This window comes from Xiphias gladius, chromosome 11 (genome assembly GCF_016859285.1).
Source record: "Xiphias gladius isolate SHS-SW01 ecotype Sanya breed wild chromosome 11, ASM1685928v1, whole genome shotgun sequence".
NCBI lineage: Eukaryota > Metazoa > Chordata > Actinopteri > Istiophoriformes > Xiphiidae > Xiphias > Xiphias gladius.
In genome coordinates, this window is record NC_053410.1 from 22,808,178 (window position 1) to 22,831,856 (window position 23,679).

The 23,679-nt window shown below is 40.9% G+C and overlaps 2 protein-coding genes across 3 annotated transcripts; both read right to left on the reverse strand.

Annotated features, from left to right (window-relative positions):
* Positions 1-5,455: 5,455 nt before the first annotated feature.
* On the reverse strand, positions 5,456-16,463 carry stpg4 (sperm-tail PG-rich repeat containing 4). Its single transcript, XM_040139761.1, has 7 exons — positions 16,401-16,463; positions 16,183-16,239; positions 15,028-15,282; positions 13,328-13,392; positions 12,993-13,038; positions 8,407-8,511; positions 5,456-5,563 (listed from the first exon to the last, which is right to left on the reverse strand). Exons 1-7 carry the CDS (start codon positions 16,461-16,463, stop codon positions 5,456-5,458), a joined length of 699 nt encoding a protein of 232 aa, XP_039995695.1.
* A 2,066-nt stretch (positions 16,464-18,529) lies between these two features.
* Positions 18,530-22,594, reverse strand: calm2a (calmodulin 2a (phosphorylase kinase, delta)). Of its 2 annotated transcripts, XM_040139240.1 has the most exons (7): positions 22,467-22,594; positions 21,507-21,537; positions 19,983-20,126; positions 19,752-19,858; positions 19,535-19,670; positions 19,385-19,431; positions 18,530-19,291 (listed from the first exon to the last, which is right to left on the reverse strand). In XM_040139240.1, the coding sequence occupies exons 1-6, from the start codon at positions 22,467-22,469 to the stop codon at positions 19,403-19,405; spliced, it is 450 nt and encodes a 149-aa protein (XP_039995174.1). In that variant the 5' UTR covers positions 22,470-22,594; the 3' UTR covers positions 18,530-19,291; positions 19,385-19,402. The 2 variants fall into 2 exon arrangements, with proteins under 2 accessions (XP_039995174.1, XP_039995173.1); XM_040139239.1 differs by having other exon boundaries at positions 18,530-19,431.
* Positions 22,595-23,679: the final 1,085 nt, after the last annotated feature.

A 23,679-nucleotide genomic window follows, 5' to 3' on the forward strand; every position in this document is an offset into this window, starting at 1 on the left:
TCTTTATGCTATGCAAAGAGCACTTCTGAAGCTCACTAATTAACATATATATCTTGTTTTATTCATACAAAAACAATATAAACAACATGAAAAGTGTAAAAGCAACAAGTTGTGGTTTTGAGAGGGGTTGTGTGCTCGACTATTTATTTAAGCTAAGCTAACCGTCTCTTGACTGTAGTTTAAAATCATATACCAGAAGTGGTATCAATCTTCTAACTCATCCTACTCTCAGCAAGGAAGTGAATTTCCTAAAATGTCACACTGTTCCTTTAAAACCTTTACTCTGATGTATAAAATATGTGAAAGTGTGAAGGCAAAAAGGTCACCTTTTCAAACACACAAAAACTCTTTTGCCCTGCAAGCCACAAGCAGCCCTGATAACCCTGTTTACCAACATTAAATAAGAGCTGAATTATTCTCACATTGTTGCCACGCTAGCATCAGGCAGATTTTGGAAACACTCTGATGCTCATTTCTGAGGCTGAAATTATCGAGCACAGAGTCAGGTAATACTGCAGTTAAACAGCAGCCTGGCGGGCAGTGTGTTCTGTTCCGTCAGTTACTCAAGCTCACCTGGTCTCCCCCCAGCACTCTCGGTCCACGTCCGCGCACACCATGACGGTGCCAGCACCATTACCCACTTAAACAATGACCCCCTTATTCGCTAACAGTCGTCCAATGGAGATGATTAAACTTTTAAACGTCATTTAATATAGGCGTAATGTTGCTCCAATATGTCTGTCAGCAGCTTGGGGTGGGGAGGCGGGGGGTGTAAAAGGATACCTGGTCATGCATCCTGATGTGTCACACTGCCAGCTAAATTCCTCGGCTGGCTAGTCATCAGCCTTAGTGTGGGATATGGTGATGAGAGTGAATGTGACCTGGACTTAAAGGAGACAGAAAACAAAGAGGGAGCAGCACCTCTGAACCTGCCACCTCTTTGTTTGACCCTCTAACTGCTGGCTGGAGTTTCTCAAGGTGCTCGTGTTATACAGCTGGGGAGAAAGGGGGATGAAGCCTGGCCAGTTCTGTGATACTGGGAGGCTATTTAAGTTCAGCATGTCACTGAATGAACAATGGCTGCTCTGTTTGTTGGTTTGGCAACTTTTAGCTTCCAATGATAATGGCATTTGTACCGCACCAGTATTGGATTATGGGTATTTTTAAGTAAACTCACATTCTAAGGAAATTCCAGGAGCCTGCCTTCGTCATCATTCTGGAGCAGTGTCACATTTTCTCAGCATGCTGTCCTGAGTTAGCTGTTAATTTGATGTTCTTGACTCTCGCTCAGCTGCACCACTGAGTAGCAGGGTCACATCCCGTTGGAAGCTGCCAAAAACACAGATTTATTCCAGACCCTCACTGATGTGCTTCCTGAATATTCTCGGGACGGGATCTCATTAAGCTGTTCCCGGAAACTGAGGCTGATGTCTGGGCTCCCTGTACGACCTGCCCTGACACCAGATGCTCTTATGATCTTTAAACAATACAATTTCACTGTGCCAGCACAACTCGCATATTGAATCACCTCCTCATCACCCTTTACAGAAAACAGTGGCAAGGATCAAAAGCTTGTGTGCGGGGTAGGATTTGTGCATTTAATGCTGTGGTGCATGTGTTACCTGCCATGCTGATCATTTTCTATGTGTTGTTGATGCAAGCTCCACCTTCATCTGTCAGTAGAGGACTTAAATATATATAAAATGTCCATACTTGAGTGATTAATATAAGCATGTTTAACGTATGTCTAAAAAATGAGGTGAAATACTGAATGTTTTTTTGGGAAAACGCAAGTGATGATCCAGTTATGAGTCCGTAGAACCTTTAAGAAATCAAAACGGGTTTGCGCATCAGTTTGCAAGAGCATTTTATTAAAAAGCAAAAAGATGACAAGTGCATGCGTGCATTTGCATTTATGGCATTGTGCGTCTGCTTGCGTTTTCTTTAAAGCAATGAGCGTCTACAAGGGGGAGTTAGATTGAAAGTGAAAGAGCGGGTGCCTAGCCGTGCCTGTGGTCGAGGTAGGCTGTGGGAGATGGAGGGTGTTAAGTCGTCAGTATGAAGCATATGTCAGAGATCAGTGCTGGACTCTGGAGATCACTGAGATGAGAAGGGAGGAAGGGCGCCAGGGGTTGAGAGGGACAGAGATTACTGGGGGCTTGGTGCCTTGACCACAGGCAGAATAGCTGCTCCTCACACACAAACACGCACACACATTCACATCTCTCTCATTGCATCTTCCTCACAAGCAGTGGATACACATGCCCAGCACTCCAGAGGCTGTGTTCAAAGCCCCGTGTTAATAAGATTGTCTTCCTCTCTGGGTGAAAATGTGTGCTCCTTTGTCTCCAGAATAATGACACGGGGAATAAGAGCCTGGCTCTTGAACTTCTTCATGCTCTTAAGTGTCAGCAACTGAGGGAAAACCGAGTGGTGGACATTAACATCGGACAAGTGGATGTGCCGTGATAACGTCCTGTATACCTCCAATGACTGTGGTCCCAAACAAAACACTTCACTGATGTCAGTACGTGTAGAGGAGTCAACACATTGCCCCTTTATTTACAGTATTTAATCGTTCCAAAATCCCCTTAGGGCCTATGCCATCACTAACAAGTAGTTCTTGAAATATGCCTCTGGTCTCAATCTAGTTTTTATGTGTATCTTCAACTAAAGACATTTTAGTCTAGTTTTCTTCAGTGACATGTTAGTCTCATTTTTGTCACGCAGTTTTAATTATGTCTTCTAAACATTTTGAGGCTACCGCTATCCCCATCTCTTTGTACAGTTACCATGGTGACGGATGTCTCTTGCGAGGTGTCCATGTCACTGTGCTCTGCAGTGGTACAGAGACTGACTCTCCTCAGTACAACCAGGTAGCATTTCCAAACTCTGTCTGGTTGAACCGAACTGCTCTCTCTTATCTCATCTAGTACAGTTGCTCCTGCTGGCCTAGCGTTACTGCAGATACCTGTGCTGTTCACTGCAGAGCAGTGGGTCGGTCAGAAGCTGGATTCGTTCACTTGTTTACCAAAATACCGTTCATCGTCTGGGTTTAGTTTGAGAGGCTATATCGTCAGATAACATCAGTGCTGTGGTCTGTGGAGCACCAACATTAATCCCGGAACTTACTCACTCCTCCTGACAGCAACACTAAACATAGCTGACTGAAAGCGACGTCAGTGCTACCTCCACTTCCACAGCACGTGATCGTTACATTATCCTACCTTTTCATAAATGTCGACGTGCTGCCTGCGTGTTTTTGTAGTTTGTCTCAGCCGTTTTGTTGCCGCTCATTGTGTAGATCTCAGTGGATTGTAGATGAATTTAGTCCATAAATACGTTTCTTCCAAGAATAGGTGACGTCAGATAACATTACTGACGGACACATAACTTTGCAAGGCGTTTCCTATTAAGTGTAGAGCAACAGGTAAAGCAGCTCAACCATCCTCTGATCAAGAGATATTTTGGGCAGTGGAGGAAACAGTGTTGCTAAACAGGAGCTACAGTGTTGATTCTGCACATGCATGCCGGTTGCTGAATAAGACTTTGCATTAAAACCTGTCCGTTAGTCCGTCTTGCACATTGTTGTTTAGTTTTTATTTATTGACGAAAAATGTTATACATTCTGTCACAGTTCTCGTTTGCAAAGGTTCCTTTTTATTTCATCTTAGTCTCATTTTCCGCGGGGGAATAAAAGTTCGTCAACAAATATTTTTCATCATAGTTTTCATTAACAAAGTTAACACTACCCACACCATACAGCACTCCGAATGTTACTCCATCATTCTGTAACACAGCAATCCCAATTCAACTCTTTGGGAAAAATCAAAAATAAATTTTTAACCAGTTATCCAGCAGCAGGCTGCATCTTCAAAGGTAGTTTTGTGATCTCTTAGATGTTTACAGTCTGCCAGGATTGATAAAATATTTGCAATAAGCTGCAAACACAACATTGACATATTATCACATTATTAAGTTAATATGGCAGGTTTCTAAGCAAAGAGGGAACAGATAAACACCAAAATGCTCCATAGAGCTGAGGGAAACTGCTGTGATAACTCTTTGTGGGTTTATCACATCTTTCACGTTACACATGATCATTTCAACCATTGTTAATATCAAAATTACTGTAAGTACAGCTTTAATGCCCATACAGCAAAGAAGAAGAGGTGAGTGGAGCCATGTTTGTAGTTCTTACTGGAAAACTGAGTCCAAAGGAGGCTAGGATACATCTAGCTGCTCCCTTGATGGTGACTGGGAAGAGAATTAGTAGATTCATAAACACACTTGTTGACTGTCTACATCCAAATGAGCTCAAAAAGTAGTTCTGATCCTCGATCAAAGTCATGACTGATTTTCTATCAATGAAGAAGCTATATTATTGGCTGTTAATGGCATTGTGCAGACTGCTTGCGGTATAATTAGTTGCTACATGCACTAAAATAAAGTGGGCTTTAATTACTGTTGTACATCTTTTCTTCTCTGGATCTGATAGCAGAATCTGGGTGGGCAGTTTGGATGAACATAACTCTGCACTCCCTCAACAACTGTCTAATTGGCCGTGGAAAAAAGTTCTGCTGCGCTTCGGCTTGAGTGTCTTACTCTGATTATGAAGCAGCGCTGACAGTGCATAATGCAAAGCCAAACCCATCTCTGAATAAGTAACAGATAATAAAAAATAAAAAAAAACATTGTCCGGGATCACACTAACAACAAATCTGCAATTTGTTTGTTTTTATTTTTCTGCTTTTTCCCTGTCGTGCTATAATCTACACCACCATTATGTTCCAACCGTGCGGAGGTGATTCCTACAACTGCTGTTTTCTGTGTCCCAACATTATTGCCCATGTTTATTTGGTTCGTCAAAAGAGAGAGTGAGTATGCGGAGTAGGTAGCGATAAGAATAGCTGTTTTATTGTGTGCCACTGCCTTGGCCCCTTATACTGAATGTGTTATCTGAGGGTGCAGCGTGCCACACTAAGCTATGTGCATGTGATGCATGGTTGAGCAGCATTCCTCCTCCTGAGTGCATCGCAGGGCAGAGATAGTAGGAAGGCAAAGCAGCCTGACTGCCAACAGAGAGGGAGAGAGGAGCGAGAGCAGGCGAGAGGAGAGATGAAGGGAGAGAGCAATACTGGGAACATGTAGTTAAGTGGAATGAAGTACCCTTTGTTGCAGATAAGATCATTCTGCTTCCCTGGCTGGCGTCACTGAAGGGATTTGAGTACAACGAATGTAGCTGATTATGTCGTTGGCAGCCCACAAAATTCCTCACTGACATGCAGATAAACCAAGTTATAAAAGAGACTGAAGGTTTTCTTTCTTTTGTACAGTCGGGATTTTACTTATTATCATTTTATCAATAAGGCAGGATCACGTGTGATCTGCCAGTAAGTTGACAGGATGAGGAGATGGTGGGAGGATCAGGGAATTATGGGAAATAAAGTCCACACTAAGCAGTGCTGCGGAAAAAGAGGCTAAATGAGGGGTCCATAAGTTCTGTGTTCAGGCGGTCACCCAACTTCCAGCAAGGTTCGTAAGCTCCTGGTCCTGGGGTCTTCTGTGGAATACACAGGCGATACGCGTGTATACACACACACACACACACACACACACACACACACACACACACACACACACACACACACACACACACACACACACACACACACACACACACACACACACACACACACAAACATACAAACACATTTTTTATTTACACCATGACTTTGAAATACAAAAAAAAGAGAAACCCTTAGCATAAAGAGAAAAACAGTATTTTTTTGATTTTCATTTATTTTCTTAAGTTCTCTTTACATGTTGTTCACATGTAAAGTATTTACAGAATGTTCTGAAGTGCTGAACCCATTGCTTATCTACAGTATGCTTATCTGTTCTCCATTCCTGTCTACTGTATAGGAGGTAAAGGAAGTTTTCTTTGTTGCATCCTGTTATGTGCAGTGGCTTCAGAAAGTATTCAGACCCCTTCTCTTTTTGCACACTGTATTACATTGTGGATTTAATTTCAAATAGACTGCCATTTTTGCCCATCAATCTATACTAAATAACCCATAATCACAAAGTGAAAAGATGTTTTTCATGTAATTTTGCCAAATTCATTAAAAATCAATAACTTAAATCTCTCATTTACAAAAGTATTCAGACACTTAATTCAGTACTTTGTAGTTACAGCTTCGGGTCTTCTTGGTGAAGCCATCTTCAGGTCTCTCCTCCCAGCTGTTCTATGAGATTTAAGTCTGGGTTTTGGCTGAGCCACTCAAGGACAGTCAGAGACTTGTCCCAAAGCCCCTCTAGTGTTGTGTTGGCTGTATACTTCGGGTCATTGTATTGGCATTGGTATTCCGGGGTTTTCTCTAGGTTTCTTGAGAGCTTAGGTTCACATTGGTAAAACAAGGCTTATAGTGCATGGATTTGAAACGCAATTTTCTCCTCCTCCCATAGCCATTTGACAATGTAACGGCCCTTGGCAACTTACCAAAATTTCTGTTCAGATGGATAGTGAGTCACTAGTCAGCTGACTGAGTTACTGCAGCCAGTTGATTCATCTCTCACCCTCCTTCCTCTCTCAGAATCATTTTCTCTTACACATAACATTTTTCAGACTTCCGCTTTTTGAGCTCCTCTTCTGTGACAGATGTAATTCTTGCCCTTTTGACAGACTTTCTCCCTGGTTTCTTTCTGTGGTAAAGATGTCAGGAGACGCTATCAACTCAATTTTAGTCATAACCTCCTGCAGGTTAACACTTTTAGGGTTGAATAACTCTGAAAGACTTGAAAACACAGACTTGTCTAGCAAAATTAAGGCTACAAACACCCATAATGTTACAGGTACTCTCTCCATTCAAAAAGAATGTCTGGTGTAATGAACACGTAATTTTTTCATGCTCGGATATAAGATGTCATCCACTTTTTCAAACCGAATTTCCAGGAAAAAATATTGTATTATATTTGGACCAATATCCTTTCTCTCCAGGGCTGTAGAGAACCCTCAGGATAGTTTTGTCTGTTCATTTGGCTTGTGGCACTTTCAGACACAACGCAATTTGCGTTGCACTGCACATGCGCTTTGCTTGACACAGCAACAAACCATCGTGGGTTTCAGAAGGCAGTGTTGCCGTTGTCATTTTGTGATGCACAAAAAATGCTTAGGTTCATTAGTCTCCAACAATGAGATGGGAAAACTTTGGTATTCTGTATTTGGCTTCATTCATCCTTCCCTCAATTCTGGCCAGTCCCCCCTCTCCCTGCTACTCAGAAGCACCCCCATGACATAATGCTGTCACTATCATACTTCACCATAGGGATGTGTATTGTGTGGTATTAGCCAGGTGATCATTTTTATCTCATCAGACCATAGAATCTTTTTCCTCATGCTCTCAGAGTGTTTGAAGTGCTTTTTGACAACTCCAGGTGGGCTGCCATATGGCTTTTACTCAAAGTGGCTTCTGTCTATCTACTCTACCATAAAGGCCTGATTGATGGTCGTCCTTCCAGCAGGTTCTCCCATCTCTGCAGAGGATTTTCGAAACTTTTAGAGTAACTGCTGGGTTCTTGGTCACCTCCCTGACCATGGCCCTGCTTGCCCTGTTACTCAGTTTGGCTGGAGGCCAGCTCTGGGAGGAGTCCTAGTGATTCCAAACTTCTTTCACAATTATTGAGGCCACTGTGCTCCTAGGAACACTCAAAGCTTTAGAAAAGTTTTATACGCCACAATTTTATCACAGAGGTCTACAGAGAGTTTCTTGGACTTCATGGTTTAGTTTTTGTCCCGACATGCCGTGTGAATACAAAATGCACACACCTTATATACACAGGCTTGTGCCTTTCTAAACTATGTCCAATCAATTCAGTTTGCCACAGGTGGACTCCAGTTAAGTTCTAGACACATCTCAAAGATAATTAAAGCAAAGAGGATCCACCTGACCACAAATGGAGTACCACAGCAAAGGGTCTGAATGGTTTTGTAAATAAAAAACTTCAGTCCACAACACAATAAAGTGTGCAAAAAGTGAAGGGGTCTGAATACTTGTTAAGCCATGGTAATGGTGTGATACCCCATTTTACTTGAAGGAATTATCCAAATCTTAACTTGTCTCTTTAAATTTTGATGTACATGAATCACATGGAAATAAATTCCATCACCATAATAAGATAATTAAATTAATGAGAATAGTGCATTTTTACTTGATCATCAATTAGCAACAGTTGAAAATGTGATAATGCGGCCAAGAGGATACATCAAAAAGTATAATTAAGTAGTTTTACTCTAATGACAGATGTTTAAAATAGCCACACTACAAATTATGTAGAGTTGTACATGTTCACAGACGGCCTGTGTGCAACTATATAACAGATGTAAATGTGAAGTACTGGTCTCACCGGGTGCACATAGTGGAGCCGTGGCAAAGTGGATTTAAAGCAGGATGTGATGCCTTTTTCAGATTTGGTCTGTGGATTGTAGTGACCTGGAGCAGGTCCGTCCTTCTGAGGTGGTCAGAGATAGGAGGTATTACTGAGTGAAAGATTGATTGACTCATTTCATGAGCAAGCCTCAATATGCTGTTGAGCAAGGCTGGCATATAATAACTACCATGTAATCAAACATAGACTTTTTCCCATACGTTTTTTGAATGAAAATGTCAATTAATATTAATGATGTATCTAGGTCACCTAGAAGAGCTTCACTGTGCAAAGCTGTGCAAAGCCTTTTTTGCTTGTCACTGTTAGTGGCAGGAGAAAAGGCTTTGACCAGAAAATGGCTCAAGGACATACCAACCATAATGAATGGATTGACCTAGTGTACAATACATACTATGGAGATAATTACATTTAAACAAAGAACTCAGATTGATATCTTTGATGAAAATTGGTCAACTAGTCCATGTGTAGATTTAAATAATTTATTTCACTCTATTTAATTAATATGGGTTGATATAAATATGTACATATGAATTTGTTTTTATCTTTCAAAATGAATTGAATGAATTGGCTTGTTTATTATCATTATTATTAGTATTTTTGTCACTGTTTCGTGGACACAGATAGCCATCCATCATTTTTTATTGAAAATGTCAATTAGCAGTAGGTTGCTGCTTATAGCTTGGTCACTGGACAGAGGTTCAGTGCCCAAGCGGGTTTAAAACCAACTGGAATGGGTCAGCGTAACTTCAGCTAAACATGATATATGTACCTCAAGCTCAAAAGACAGGTTTTGCATTTACAATCAAGGAAGTTTATATAACATTGGGGTAGAACACATTTCCAAAATGTCCTAACAGCTTATATACAGACATTTTTTACTTGTTTGAAATAAATCAGCTTGTTGGAAGCCCAGGAAATTAGTTGTATTTGTGTCACCTGAACATGAGTACCTTGGTGGACCTGGTGATTTTCCTTCGCCTTTTTAACATTATCTTTATTGAAAATAAAGTAGGTTATACCTTGTTGCAAACAGTACGTTTATTGGACAGAGGTTGAGTTACCAAGCAGAGTTAAAACCACTGCATTCCAGTCCTTGTAATTTACCAACTCATTTGGTTACCATAATAGCTAAACATGATATTACTCAACAAGAAAAAATTAGTTGAACATGAGGTTGTTTTTTTTTCTTAGTTTCTTTTTTTTTTTTTTTTTTTAAACATCTACACTGAAAATGTCAACAAGTGTTAGCCTATAACAGAATGATTGTTTATTGGACAGGTTTTACATCCAGTGGGTTAAAACCAAAACCAACCGGATTGTAGGTAAACATTATATACCTCAACCTCAGTATGTTGCAGACTAAGCCTAGCATGTAATTATTAGCATTTATTCACATAAACGGTTTCTTACATTTGGTCAGGCAAGAAAATTACAAAAGAAAAGTTTTTTTTGTTGTTCTATTTTTGTTCACTGATCATTTTTGAACATAGTTTTACTCCATTTCCTATTCCAACATTATATTTATTGAAAATGTTGAAATTAGCGATAGATTGTAGCTTGTAGCAAGTAGCTTATTCAGAGGTTAAGTAACCCAGGGGAGCTAAAACAACTACATTACAGTCTTTTTAACCTAACTAATCACAAACAACTTGTGTGCACTCTTGACAGTAGTTTCTTGGGTGTCAAAACAGTTATGACCACACACAGAAACAGCTAGATATGAGTAGGGGTCGAGATTTTAATTGGCTAAGAATGTGTTAGCTTGAATTATTTAAACCCCCTTTAAAGACCAGCATCCTGTTCCCTCAGAAGAGAACATGGACTTTACTTTTATGCCAACTGAAATGAGATGCCGTTGTTCGTAAGAATCCAAACCAAATTACCTTACAGAGTAAACCCTACAGTTCAATCAGACTGCTCTAAACATGATGACCATGCCCTGAGGCAAGTGTTACTGTAGATTTGCCTACTGTCCATTATGACCTCTAACATTTTTAGAGATTAACTCTCTCACCCCCGGACCTTCGCTCATGAAAACCCTATTGTTATACCATGCTGATGCTCCAGTCATCTCAGGGATGCACTATCAGTATACACCAGACCTATTTTAGGGTCCCATACAATATTTTTAAGACCTATGACATATCATTTGACTCATGACTTTATGGTCTTTGCCAGTAGAGCTGTTGTTCAGGTATGTTAGGGTTAGTCTCTGTCAAAAGTCAGTCTCTCTCTCTCTCTCTCTCTCCCTCTCTCACTCTCTCCTTGCCTTTCACTTCTCCTTTCCTCTTACCCACTAACACACATACTGGTCATCACCAGCGGCATGCCATGCAGAAATAGCATCACCCCCCCTACACCCTCCTCTTCAAACATAAAACTGTCTCCCTGTCCCTGAACACAGGCCTAGCCTTTTATTTTCAACCCCTCTCTGATTCTGACACAGGGAGACAGGAAGGTGTCTTTTCCTCTGCTCTACTCCTTGGAGGAATGACTGCTACCATTATGTGCCATTTGAACCTAGGTACCAGTTCACATAATACTCTGCAACAGGCCTGCTGGCCCCCACGCGCCTGGCTGGTACTCCAGGAGGTGCTAGTGCAGGTGTATATCAGAGGAGCTAGCGGACAGCAGTGAAACTCTTTTACAGATGTGTGTAAGTGTGTTTGAGCCAAAGCACCTGGCCTACTTTCCTACAGTGGCACAGCATGTTAGAAATGTTCTCCTGTGTGGCTTAGGTAACTGGCACATTCTGTGAGTGTCTGTGAAACTTTTAAACTTTGACCTGTTTTTGATTGGTGCATCCAAGACCTTGCTATACAGAACTCCTTAAATAAACTGGAAACCTTGATTCTTCTTTCTAAAATGGCATGAGGTGAAATTATTATGACATATTCTTGAGTTTCTTGATTTGGAAAGTAATAGTGAGGTTGTTTTGCCTCCATATACATATAAAGCACATTTAGTGCTCCAAAGGATTTTTTCCCAGTAAACAAAAAGCCACGCTAGTGGCTCTGTTAGACTGTACCTAAGCGCAGTTGAGCTTACTAATGCTAATATCAGCATGATAATATGCTACCAGTTACAATGCTAACATGCCAGTGATTACCAGGCATAATGTTTACCACACTCTCAATTTTATTTTACTGTGTTAGCATGCTAGCATTTGCAAATTAAATTATAATTACTGAACTAAAGATGGTACTAGATGAAAAGTAAAGGGATCACCAAATTTAATACAGATCTTCCTGAGGGGGCCATGAATGTCTGTATTACATTTCATGGCAATCCATCAAATATATGTTTACATACTTCATTTAAAACCATAAATGTCAACCTCATGGTGGTGCTATAGGAGAAGACGAGAGATCACCAGCTTTAAGATTCATCCTCTGGGCACCATGAATATCTGTTTTACATTTCATGGTAATCCATGTAACTAAAAAAACTAAAATGTCACCCTCATAAGGAAAATCAATACATCACCAAGGTCACAATTGGTTACAATTCATCCTCTGGGAACCAATCTCCAATAGTTGTTGAGATACTTCAATCTGGACCTACGTGATGGACTGACCAACCAATCAACATTTCCATTCATAGATCTTTGCTACTGGCATGGTAAATAAAAACTACCAGACAGCAGGTGTTTCAATCAGCAAGTTTTCATACAGCAATTAGATAATCTGTTGAATCCCATTTGTACTAGAGCAATAGAGAGTAGGATATTTATTCATATGAAAATGCCTGGGAATCTCAAGGGAGGATTTGTTCCTTCCGAGCAGCACGTGCAGTCGATATTGCAACAAAGCACAACATGTAAATCTAGGACAGAAAGTGGCCCCAGGACGGGGAAATTAAGTCAAATCATAAAAGAGAATATACAGTATATATCGTTTTTGTTGTTTTACCAAACATCTTCAGGTCACTGGAGGTTTCTTTTTAAATGTGTGGAAATCCATTTCATTTTATTCTGGGTTCAGGGTCCTTGCTCAGAGAAATCTAAAATTCTTGTCTCAGGATGGACCTAGAGTACCCAGTGTAAACCATTAAGACACCTCAACTTTGATCCACTAATGTCTGTCCAGCTTCGTCAGATCAGCTGTCTGAATGATCTGTACTTTCAGTTAACTTCGCTGCGGGATTTGTGTAGTTGCTTAACCTTTGACACTAAACTTGTCTTAGAGTCGCTATGACACCACTAACAGCAGAAAACTGCTCCCAACTCGACAGTAATAACACCCTCGGGATTTCTTAGCGCCTTTCCTTCTCTGTCAACACTCAGCAGCTGCCAGCACAGCTCAAATATCCATCAGCTACCGGCATGGACACGTGGGTAAAGCTGCAACACTCTGCAATATGAACCAAAGCTGACTGGTCAGCCAGTACAGTGCCATAACAGGCCCTCAAATGGGAAAAATGATACAATCAGCGTGTGGAATCAGTTTTCTTTGACCCTTGTGGTTGTAATAACTAGCTTGCATACAACACATATGCTTAATAAACACATGCTTAATAACTAGTCTTGGTGACCAGATACTTACAGGCGGAAAGCTGATCCGTTGCACAGTTGACCGAAACATCACATGTCTGCAAGGAGAGGAGAGAAGAGAGAAGAGGGGGGGCTGTCAAAAAAAAAGAAGACAGGCAAACAGTGAGGGGAAGAGTGAGAGAAGAATAATAAGGCCATGCATGATCAGAGGCAGAGAAAATGAGAGAGCAGGTTGGTGCTTGCTTCATCTTTGAGATGTGAGGAGGATGAGAGAGGGAAGGCGAAGTTGAATGAGGAGGAAGGACTCAGCGATCAAGGGATGAATCATGGGTTGTCTGCTCCTCTGTGATCTGAGAGTTTAAGAAAGGCTGTTTGTCGAGAGCTTACTTGCAGGGAATCTTCTCCACTGGTTTCGCTGTCACATTGTAGTCGCACGGTGAAGTGTTTATATGCTGGCACAGGGAATAAAGATAAAGAAGCGTTTAAATATATATGACAGTATCAACATGGGTTTGTTTTTTTGTCTGCTTTGTTGCATTTCCTACAGAAGGCTTCTGTTTCCAACACATCCTCTGTTTTCAGTGAGTCTGCTGCATGTACATTCTGAAGAGCACTGCGATATACTCCAATAATATGCCAAAAGATGCCACAACCAGGTACACAATCAAAACAGAACAACTGATAGATAGTACCTAAGTAAATTACACCCATAGGCTAAGAAACACATACTATGTAATCTGTCTAATCAAGGTGGTGTAGAGGCCTGTTATATAGCAACGGTTCCTGCTAATAATAACTTTGGGAGGAAATACATTATTGATTGGTTATTACACTGCACACTGCATCAGTTTTTGGGATATGGCATCAACTACAACCAACATCAACATTCAAAGACAAGAAATGTGTAAGATTTTGGAAAAATATCTTTAACTAATATTATGGGATTTATTACATTTAGTTTTATCACACTATATGGTTTTTCCATTCTGTATTTTAGTTTAAAGGAATATTTCAGTAATTTGGGAAGTGTGCTTATTCGTTTTCTGATTGATGTTTTTTTTTTTTTCCAAGACTGAGATGAGAAAATCAATACCAATCTCACATCTCTATGCTATGGAGCTAGAGCCAGGAGGTGATTAGCCTAGCTTAGTATAAAGACTGAAAGCGGGGGGAAACAGCTAGCCTGGCTCTGTCCAAAGTTCAAAACCACAAATAAAACTCTCTAGTTAATGCAGTGTATCTGCTTTGATTAATTAATTCATTATCTTATATTTTTCATGGTAGAAGTTAATCCATCCAGTATTTCTACAAATCATCTTTGTGCACGTCACAATGATGACAAGAAGTCACTGCTCGCGGCTTTTGTTCGCCAAGAAATAGCTACAGCACATAACTCTCCATAAAACCACAAATTACTGTTTGTGTGCAATTTGAACAGACATGTTAATAGGTAAGCTTTAGAGGTTTTGGTAGGTGGGTTTTTTACTTGGGGGAGAGCCAGGCTAGCTATTTCATTTAGCTTAGCTAATCACCTCCTGGCAATAGTCCTATACCTAAAGCTACCCTGTGGAGTTTTCTTGCTAATAGAAAAGTTGTTTATATTCAGTGTTTCTAACCAAAACACATTGCTTGTATCCCAGAGATACGTATTGAATGGATTCCCTCCTTCATAAAACATTTGCAACACAGATTTTTTGATTATTTTAAATCCTGCATTGTTTACATCCATGTTTGCTAGTTAGTAGCCTTCTTCCTCCCTAGCCTTGCTGGCTCATAGCTACATTTCTTTGCCCAATTACTGCCACCAATGGTCAATTAGAGGAACTGCATCAAACAATCGACATGAATTAGTATCACATTGTGCGTGTGCATGGGATACAAACAAACAAGGACCCATCCCTAAAAACATTGCCCCATAGCACTACTAGCGGTCAAAAACTCCACAGAGCGTCTTTAATGCAAGACGTGAGCATTGTCAAAATTTTTAGCTAAGTCTCAAATAGAAGGTGGATTAGTGTATTTCCAAAAATGTTGAACTATTCCTTAAATATGTGCAGGAGGGGTAAAGGGAGTAATCTGAAGCCCACCTTGTCTCTAATGCCGAGGGTGACGATGTCGGGCCGTGGACAGTTTTTGAATGAGTAGGACGCCTGGTGCACCAGCACCTCCTGTGTGGAGTCAGTGTAGTCATACGCCCCGGGTAGCAGCCGATCCCGATTACGTACGCCCAGAGTCTGGGCTTTTCTGCCCACTCCTTTAAACCCATAGGTCTTCCTCACAGGGTTCAGTTCAGCTTCCTCGATGAAGTCGCGAATGTGATAGAGACCAGGGGTGGGTGTGTCCTGGAAGAAGATGAAAGGGAAACGTTTGGGGAATGTGTGACCACATTGGTTGTTGATGGGATAGGCAATTTACAGAATTGTTAGCATCTTGTAGGAATCACTGGATCATTGACCGTATGAACTGAACCAAATGCAGCTCAGGCAACTGAAACGCCGGCACAGATTGAACTTTTAAACTGGTTTTAATGTTGTGGCTGATCAGTATATACTTAACCTTTATACAGTACCTTAGCCTTTCCCATAATCCTTTTTGCATGCAGCTGGATTTTTGACATCACAAGAAAAATTTAGGCTTCCTTGCAAGAATATAGAGTGGCATTTCATAAGAAAATGCCTGTTTGTACAAGCAGAGCTTATATGTATTACATAAATGTACTGCACTGTTAGTTAATGTTAGAAACATCAAGCTGCCTGGCCTGTTGTTTGCTGTATGGGATACATTATTAGAAAGAAGAAGGCAGATGATTAACTATGGAGCCTGGGAGCTGGGATCACATTTAGATAAACTGATAATTAATTAGGTCTATGTGTTATTACGATGAATGCACTTTGAGGCACTTAGGGACTGGACTCACTGTAGTATAAGTGTTTGAATTTATTTATGGCAGACAGCACACTTTGGAAAGGAGAGTGGTGCACAATAAAAGCCAGTAATTGAAAACTATACAGATTCCAAGAACAAAGATGTGTTTATGAGGCTCTGCTCGGTTTTATTATGCTCAAATCATAGCTATTGGAAGCTACCTGAAGACAGTAAAGGGCTACTATAGCTACACACGAGCTAATGAGCTACTTAAAATTGACAAACCAGTGACAAGTGTCTGGGCCTGCTCAGAAGCTAATGCAGTAGCCTCTGCTCTGAAGACAGGCTATGAAATCATACTGCGGTCTGACACCTACTTTCAGTGTTCCCAGCCACCAGCTCCCTCGGCCACACAAGCCCACCTTGTCATCACCCTGCGGATAAGAAAAAGATACAAGCCACGGCATAGTAGATTGTTTCAGTTAATTTGACATTGCTATGCCAACAATGTGTTGGCACATGTGTCATCCTGCGCTTCACTTGTTCTGCTTTATAACCACACAGAGTTATGAGGCCTTTAAAGATAGATCCTTACCTTATCTGCTCTATTACCACCCCTGGACATGTCACTGACTGACTGACGGCTTTGTTTTTCCATGTGGCCGTATCCTGCACTGTACTCATAGTCGTTCGCTATCTGCTTGACTGGAGTTCCAGTGACACCTGACTACCATTAAAACTGTGACTGTTACTATAGCAGCGACTCCACTCTCGATCAATTTTTCAACAACCTGGCCTGGTGGAGGGCTAAACTTAGACTCACCTACCAGTTTGGCTGAGAGTAACACACAATGGCAAGCGAGCACCAAGGTACATACTGTTCCTTAGTCCTCATTATCATCTTCTACCATCATGTGATATTTGGAGGGAGTCTATGACATTAATTAGAATAAACAGATCAAAAGTTGGCATTAAAGTGCAAATTGCAAAAGTTAAAACAGGATTACATGTCTCATTCTTCTATATGTATGGAAGGGGCAAGGCTGTTTGTAAGTACTGGTTTCCAAACTAGGGTCTGAGGACCACCTGCGAGCCAATAAAATGAGGAATATTTCAATCATGCAACTTATTCAGTCCTTTGACATTAGTAAAATAAGAGAACCATTCAGCTTCTGAATACTGTTGTCACTCACAGTGTAGATATGAGTGTAGTCGTGTATTTAGGAAGAGTGGGTTCTTGGAATGAAACAGTTGAAGACCACTACAGGTTCCAAATATAATACTTACTTGAGAAATTCTTTCAAACTAAACTTCTCTGTGGATGAAGCTTATCTTACCTCCAGTGGCATACTAGGCTCAATTCTGATTTCAGGTACAAGAACACACAATCTCTCTCTCTCTCTATTCTCTCAGTACAGCAGAACTAAAGACCATCACCTGAAGCAAAAATCTCACTCTGGGAGCATAAGCATAACATGCGGCCTCATTGTTGGGCTACAGGGAACGCATGGTTTGAAGGAACCAAAAATTCATGTTTATACACAAGGAAGTCTCATGAGACCTGAGACCTGAGTATTTCTCATGACAAATACACACACACACACCGAAAACACAAAGGCACTAAAGGGGCTGTTGTACATGTCCCTTTTTATCATAGTACTTGATGTACATTCAGTCTGCTATGTGGACAATGCATGAATGCAGAGGAGGACTGGGACTAGAATTACATGTTCTATGTAATTAACAGCTTTTTATAAGTAGACTGCGATGACACTTAAACTGTGAGAGTTCTTCAAGTCTTGTGATAATTGGTTTTGGCAAGATGATAGCCACTTGTGTTGATTCATACCTGAAATGGCAGTGGATCATGGTGTTCCCTTTAGTTCTGTCTTCAAACTGTAGTTGTTCCTATACAGACTGTAAAAAAAAAAAGATACAATCACCTCTTTTTTAGTTACACAAGACAAAAGAATAAGGAAAATCAATACTGTAAAAAAAAACCCACCTCTTTACATCATAGTCCTTGTTGGTGTATGAGCTGTTACTTAATGCATTTTGGAATGCTCTAAATGTTTAAATATGCATCCACAGGGAATCCTGAGTATGCATGACTGACCAAGCCCCACACAACTGCCACCCTAACTACTCCCAAAAGTCAAAACCATTACATTAAAAAAAAAAGTTTGGATGTAAAACAATGACAGGATTTTTAAACTCCTCAAGTGTTAATCCAACCACTGCACAGGAGCAAGGGCACAATTTATAAACAGCTGGCATAAGATTCACACAGGAGGCCGGGCAGAGGTCCACAATAGAGCTTTATTTTGTCATTCATCAAAATAACAAACTTAGTATCTCTGCAAGCTACTGTAACAAACTCAAATCAGAAATTAAAAAAAAAAAAAAAAAAAAAAGAAAACAGGTACACCTCTATTTACACCATGGTTTCTGATGTACACTCAATCACGTGCGCCTTGTGATTGCGGGCAAATGCCAAGTAAGACATGAGGCAGTCAGCTTCTACATGGTGCTGTGCCAACAGTAGCAGACAACACATGGCCTATATAGTCAGAAGGGGAGCTGGACAGTACAAGGCTAATCTAATGTCAAGTACCATTGTGTGCACTTCACATAGAAGCCTTTGATCCCACTCAGTGCTTTTATTTTAATGACAATATTGAGTCGATCTGAGCTTATCTGAACATTAAGAGGCATTGGCTGATGCTCCTCAGTGCTTTTGGGAAATTAACAGGGGACACTTTAAATTTATAAACAGTAAACATCTCATGTATATTCTAAACAACAAGGAGGAGAGAAAAAAAAAAAAAAAAAAAAAAATCTTATCAAAAACAGAGCATCCTGTCCTCAATACAAAAATGGGAATTACTACAGGGTATACAAACTCAAGGATCTATTAACTGAGAAAACAAGACAATTTTCATATCCGGGTAGACTGTAAATTTTATTGGAAAACAAAAATATACAACTTGGAATGAATTATTTGAGGCATGACCAGAGGTCATTTAAAACAACCAAAAAAAGAAAAAAAAGAAAAAAAAGAAAAAAAAAGTAAAAGTAGTGAGTAAAACATTAAAAAGCATAAGATTTGTCGGTTTCTGGTATATAGAACAGCAGATACAAAAAGAGTTTGTACGAGTACCTAGGAGATACACCCGTGTCATTTTTTTGCAGTAGTGCAATGCTGAGATTTCCATATATACTTTGTCCATAGTCCATGCAGAGTTTAAACTCCTCTACATTGTTTCCATGCCAACAGTGTTGCCAAGTGACAACCAGCTGACAGGTTTCCAATGTCGCCATGCGTGGAAGGGCCCCGAGCACACAAGACAGGAAGATTCGAAGTTCTCCAGCTCCCAGGGGCCTCCACAGGCATCTGGTTGTATGACCGTTCAGTCACTCCAAAACACCATGACAGCAAAAGAAAGGGACATGGGGACAAGAGCCTATGCAGTTTACATGCAGTTCCTTTGGACAGCAGAAGGGGCAGGGAAAAAGGGGGGCTATTAAGATTTTACAGATAAATTACACAAAGAAAAAAAAGGCAAATTATTTATATACCAAATCTGTACAAGGCCTTCACTTCGCCGTCATCATTTGTACGAACTCTGCAGGAAAGGGAGAAAAAAAAAATAATAATAAAAATATATAGATCATTATCCAATGGGTGACGCAAGCAGATTAAAAATGCAAAATACAATATATACCAACCTTCATAGTTGACCTGTCCATCTCCATCAATGTCTGCTTCCCTGATCATCTCATCCACTTCTTCATCAGTCAGCTTCTCTCCAAGGTTTGTCATCACATGGCGCAGCTCAGCAGCACTGATGTATCCATTGCCATCCTGAAGATCAGATCAGATCAGTCGGTAGGCAAATTCAAAACCTGCTGTACATGTGTGTGGGGGAGTGCAGACAGAATGTACCTTGTCAAAGACACGGAATGCTTCTCTGATCTCCTCCTCGCTGTCTGTGTCCTTCATCTTCCTGGCCATCATGGTCAGGAACTCTGGGAAGTCTATCGTTCCATTACCTAGAGGGAAGAAGAAAAAAAAAAAAAAAAAAAAAAAAAAACACATATTGATGAGGGATTTCCATACAGCACATTGACAGTACATGTGTGGTTGGCAAGTTTAGAAGCCAGACTGAATTCTCACCATCAGCGTCCACTTCATTGATCATGTCCTGCAGCTCTGCCTCTGTGGGGTTCTGGCCCAGAGAGCGCATGACTGTGCCAAGCTCTTTGGTGGTGATGGTGCCATCTCCATCCTTGTCAAAGAGTGAAAATGCCTCCTTGAACTCTGGTTGAATTTAAAAAAAAAATAAATAAATAAATAAATAAAAATAAAGAAGAGGATGGGCTTCTTAAATAGACAAAGATGTCACATCTAGAGCTAGATATTGCATAACAAAACTGGCAAGACAGTATGATAATGGCTGTTAATTAATTAATTAATTAATTAATAAATATCATGTAAATGCTGCCAGCCCACCCAGCAGAAGAAACTCTTCATCTCATCCTTAAGTCTGCAAATCACACTGACACAAACCCTGAATTAGCTCAAGCCTCAAAAAGGGCATTACATCACTCATGTTTCAGTTATAAACTAGCTACAGCATAATGATGAGCCCTTCTGTTTTGAGTTCCAACTGCAGTCGTTTCTGGCTAAACAAGGACACCGACCATGAGACCAAGCAGCAGGACAGAGTCAGGCTACATCAGCACTGAATGACAGACTGTAGTTTGGTGGAGCCGTGAGGGATGAGGAATGATGACACACATCAAGTGTGATGAGGCCAATGTACAATGAGTAGTGGCATGCAGCAGCTTGTCAGCATCACAAAAACTACAACATGCCCTGCCATTTGCAGGGTCATACACACAGGGCAACACCCTATTTGTTGTGAGGAAAAGCCTGCTCTCTGCATCGACCACAGGACATTTTTTTTTGGGGGGGGGGCGGCATTAAAACCTCCCATGCAGTTGCTTGTTACATGTTCACATCATGTGTTTGTAAAAACTGACAATCTAAAACCTGGCATATCAGCAAAAGATCAAGCAAATGTTTACTCACTAGAAGCTGATGCCATGTAATAACAGTAAGAGTACGATCAGCATATTGTGAAACCTGAGACCTAAATTGAATCAAGTCAACATAAGCAGGAAGATATCATGTAGGGAAACCACCACAACTGTGCCCCATTTTAGACATGAACTGCATACATTTCAGCAAGTCTGAGCACATACTGACAGCAAAGAAACACTGCTCCTGCATGACTTACATTACATCTAGGTCTCAAAAGATACAGTATACTAAGCCCTGGGTGCTGCTGCAAATGTTCTTAAAGCATTCCATCTGATAAGAACACACCCAGGGCAAAGGACACATCATGCACAGCATGCAAAAGGTGACTGCCAACACCTCACTAGAATACACAGCCCTTCCAGCTGACATCATTTTATTACATGGTAATCATGAAAATGCAAAGTTTTCCATGGGGGAGTCCTTCTTGCCAGAGCCAGCAAGCAACAGCAGTTTCTTTCATTCCTGTTTTATGACCAGTAGGCTGCCTGTGGAATGCCTTAAAAGGCAAAAGTGTAAATCCACTGCAAGAATCCATAATGCAGGCCACTTTGCAGGATATGAGGAAAGTAGAAGATCAATACAGTGATGTCTTACCAGCAATCTGCTCTTCTGTAAGCTGATCAGCCTGTAAAATGGAAGACGAAGTAATTAATAGTATACCATACAGTAAAATATCCCGAATTAGCTGTTCCGTCTTTAAGCAACTTTATTAGTCATTCCAATTCTTAACAGATGGCCGCCAAAGTTAGGGCAGACTGGTTAAAATACTGCTAACATCTCTGTGTGTTTTTTTTTTTTAATATATATATATAAAAAGGCATTTTCGTGCCGGTAGTTAGCAATCTTGTTACTGAACTTGGGAGACAGCAAAAATGTCGAAAATTGTTAGGCTCCGCTTGCCCTTCGAACGTTAGATTCATCTACATTTGAATGTTCGTTGACGCCAACTTTGCCATAGACAATGAATGACTTACAATTTGGCGGTAAATGTTAGCTAGGAAGAGCTAAAGTTAGCTAGCTATCGTTTTGCGCCGGCTTACGGTTACAGACCTAAGACAACCGCCAACGTTACACACGTTTAGCAGGATGACTTCGACCTCGTCACAAGCAAGGCAGCGGCTGGCAGACGGTCATAACGTTAGTTCACGATAATGGGACAAGTAACGTATTTAACAAAACGGACAAATGTTCGGCCACCGTCACAATGTAGCCAACCCAGCATTAAAAAAGAACGGTGTTGGGCTTGCACAAAAGCAACATTAGGGAACGTAACACTCGTGCACTGTTTCGAGTGTAACTACGCTAACCTTAGGTACACAGGTGGTGCTGCATTCATTCAGAACAACCCAGCTTTAGCTAACGCAAGTTTTGTCTGACAACCTGGCAACTAGCAAGCTGTCATTTATTCGTTACGGCGCACCATATTTTTTGGCTTAAGCTTAGGTACTGGTGACGTTATGTTTTATTGACATTAAATTGTGACTTAAAAAACAACTGTCAAATGCTAAGGGAGTGTCAGTTGGAGAGAAAGTATAATCTTGTTTTTTTTCTTACCATTTCGATGTAGATGCAGCGGCTGGTTCACAACAAAATCCGTAACAACCAAAGCCAACACAAGGCCTCCGCGGACTCTCAAGCTCTATGAACACACTGAGAGAGAGGCTACTGGACTCGCCTTTAACGGCTATCCTAAACTCCTCCTCTTTTCAATACCACTCCGCCAACTTCCCTTTTCCTCATTTTCTAAATATATCAAAAACAAATTTGTAGAAATTATTAGCTGCACATAAAAAACCAAGAAACAACTGCAATGTCCATGTACGACTGTCCTGCAGCTTTCGACGCCGGTATTAGGAATGACACTACGTATCATTGGTGGTCTACATAACAGCGTATGAATACTTTCTGCTACTCTGTGATGGGGCACAAGACGTAGCTGAAAGAAATCGCGCTCTCTGATTGGTGTGTTTGTACCTGCAATGCGTCACTCCCGGGGTCTACGCTGCCGCTGCATCTTGTCCATAGACATCCTAGTCAGTGCCACAGGCATCGCAGACGGGCTTGTGGCATAGTGTGTGTACATATGTGCTTCTTTAGAGAGACCCAGTAAGATAGTTTAGATAAGTAATTAGCTACGAGGAGCATAGATTGCGACTTGTTACTGGGGTATTACTGACCCAGTTAATGCTTACACGAGTGTCTGTTTTTCCTATTCCAGCAGCTTTCTCATTTCTGATTACATTACTCGTCTTTTGTGTTTTTTGATAAAGTTCAGTGTGGCTCTTGAGTAAAGTTCTTTCCGTCTGCTGTGCAGGTATCATCCCTTAAAATTGCAATGCATAATAAACTGCTGTGAAAGTGCTTAAGTGTTTGGGTGCAATCGTTTCTAATAGGTAATCCTTTGTGCATGTGTGAGTGTGTGTTTTGTCTGTGTTTCTGTGTGATGTGGGATTTATGACTGGGTCTGTAGCAGGCGTTGTTGTCAGATGACTGTGGATTCTCAGATCTAATTGTGCTGCTGGTGTGGATGGGAGTATCTGATAGCCTGATTGCTTATGCCTGACTGCTCTCGCGTCTCCTGTCTCCCAGTGACCACCTGTCTCTGGTCTGATCCCATGGGAGATGCTGTGGGAGCAGGTGGACTGAGTTGTGCGAGGAGAAGGATTTGAAGAACCACTCAGAGAATGTACTAGAATCTCCATGTCCCAAAACAGCCCTCCTTCCTCCCAATTCTGCTGCCTCTCTTATTATTAGACACAGATGTCAC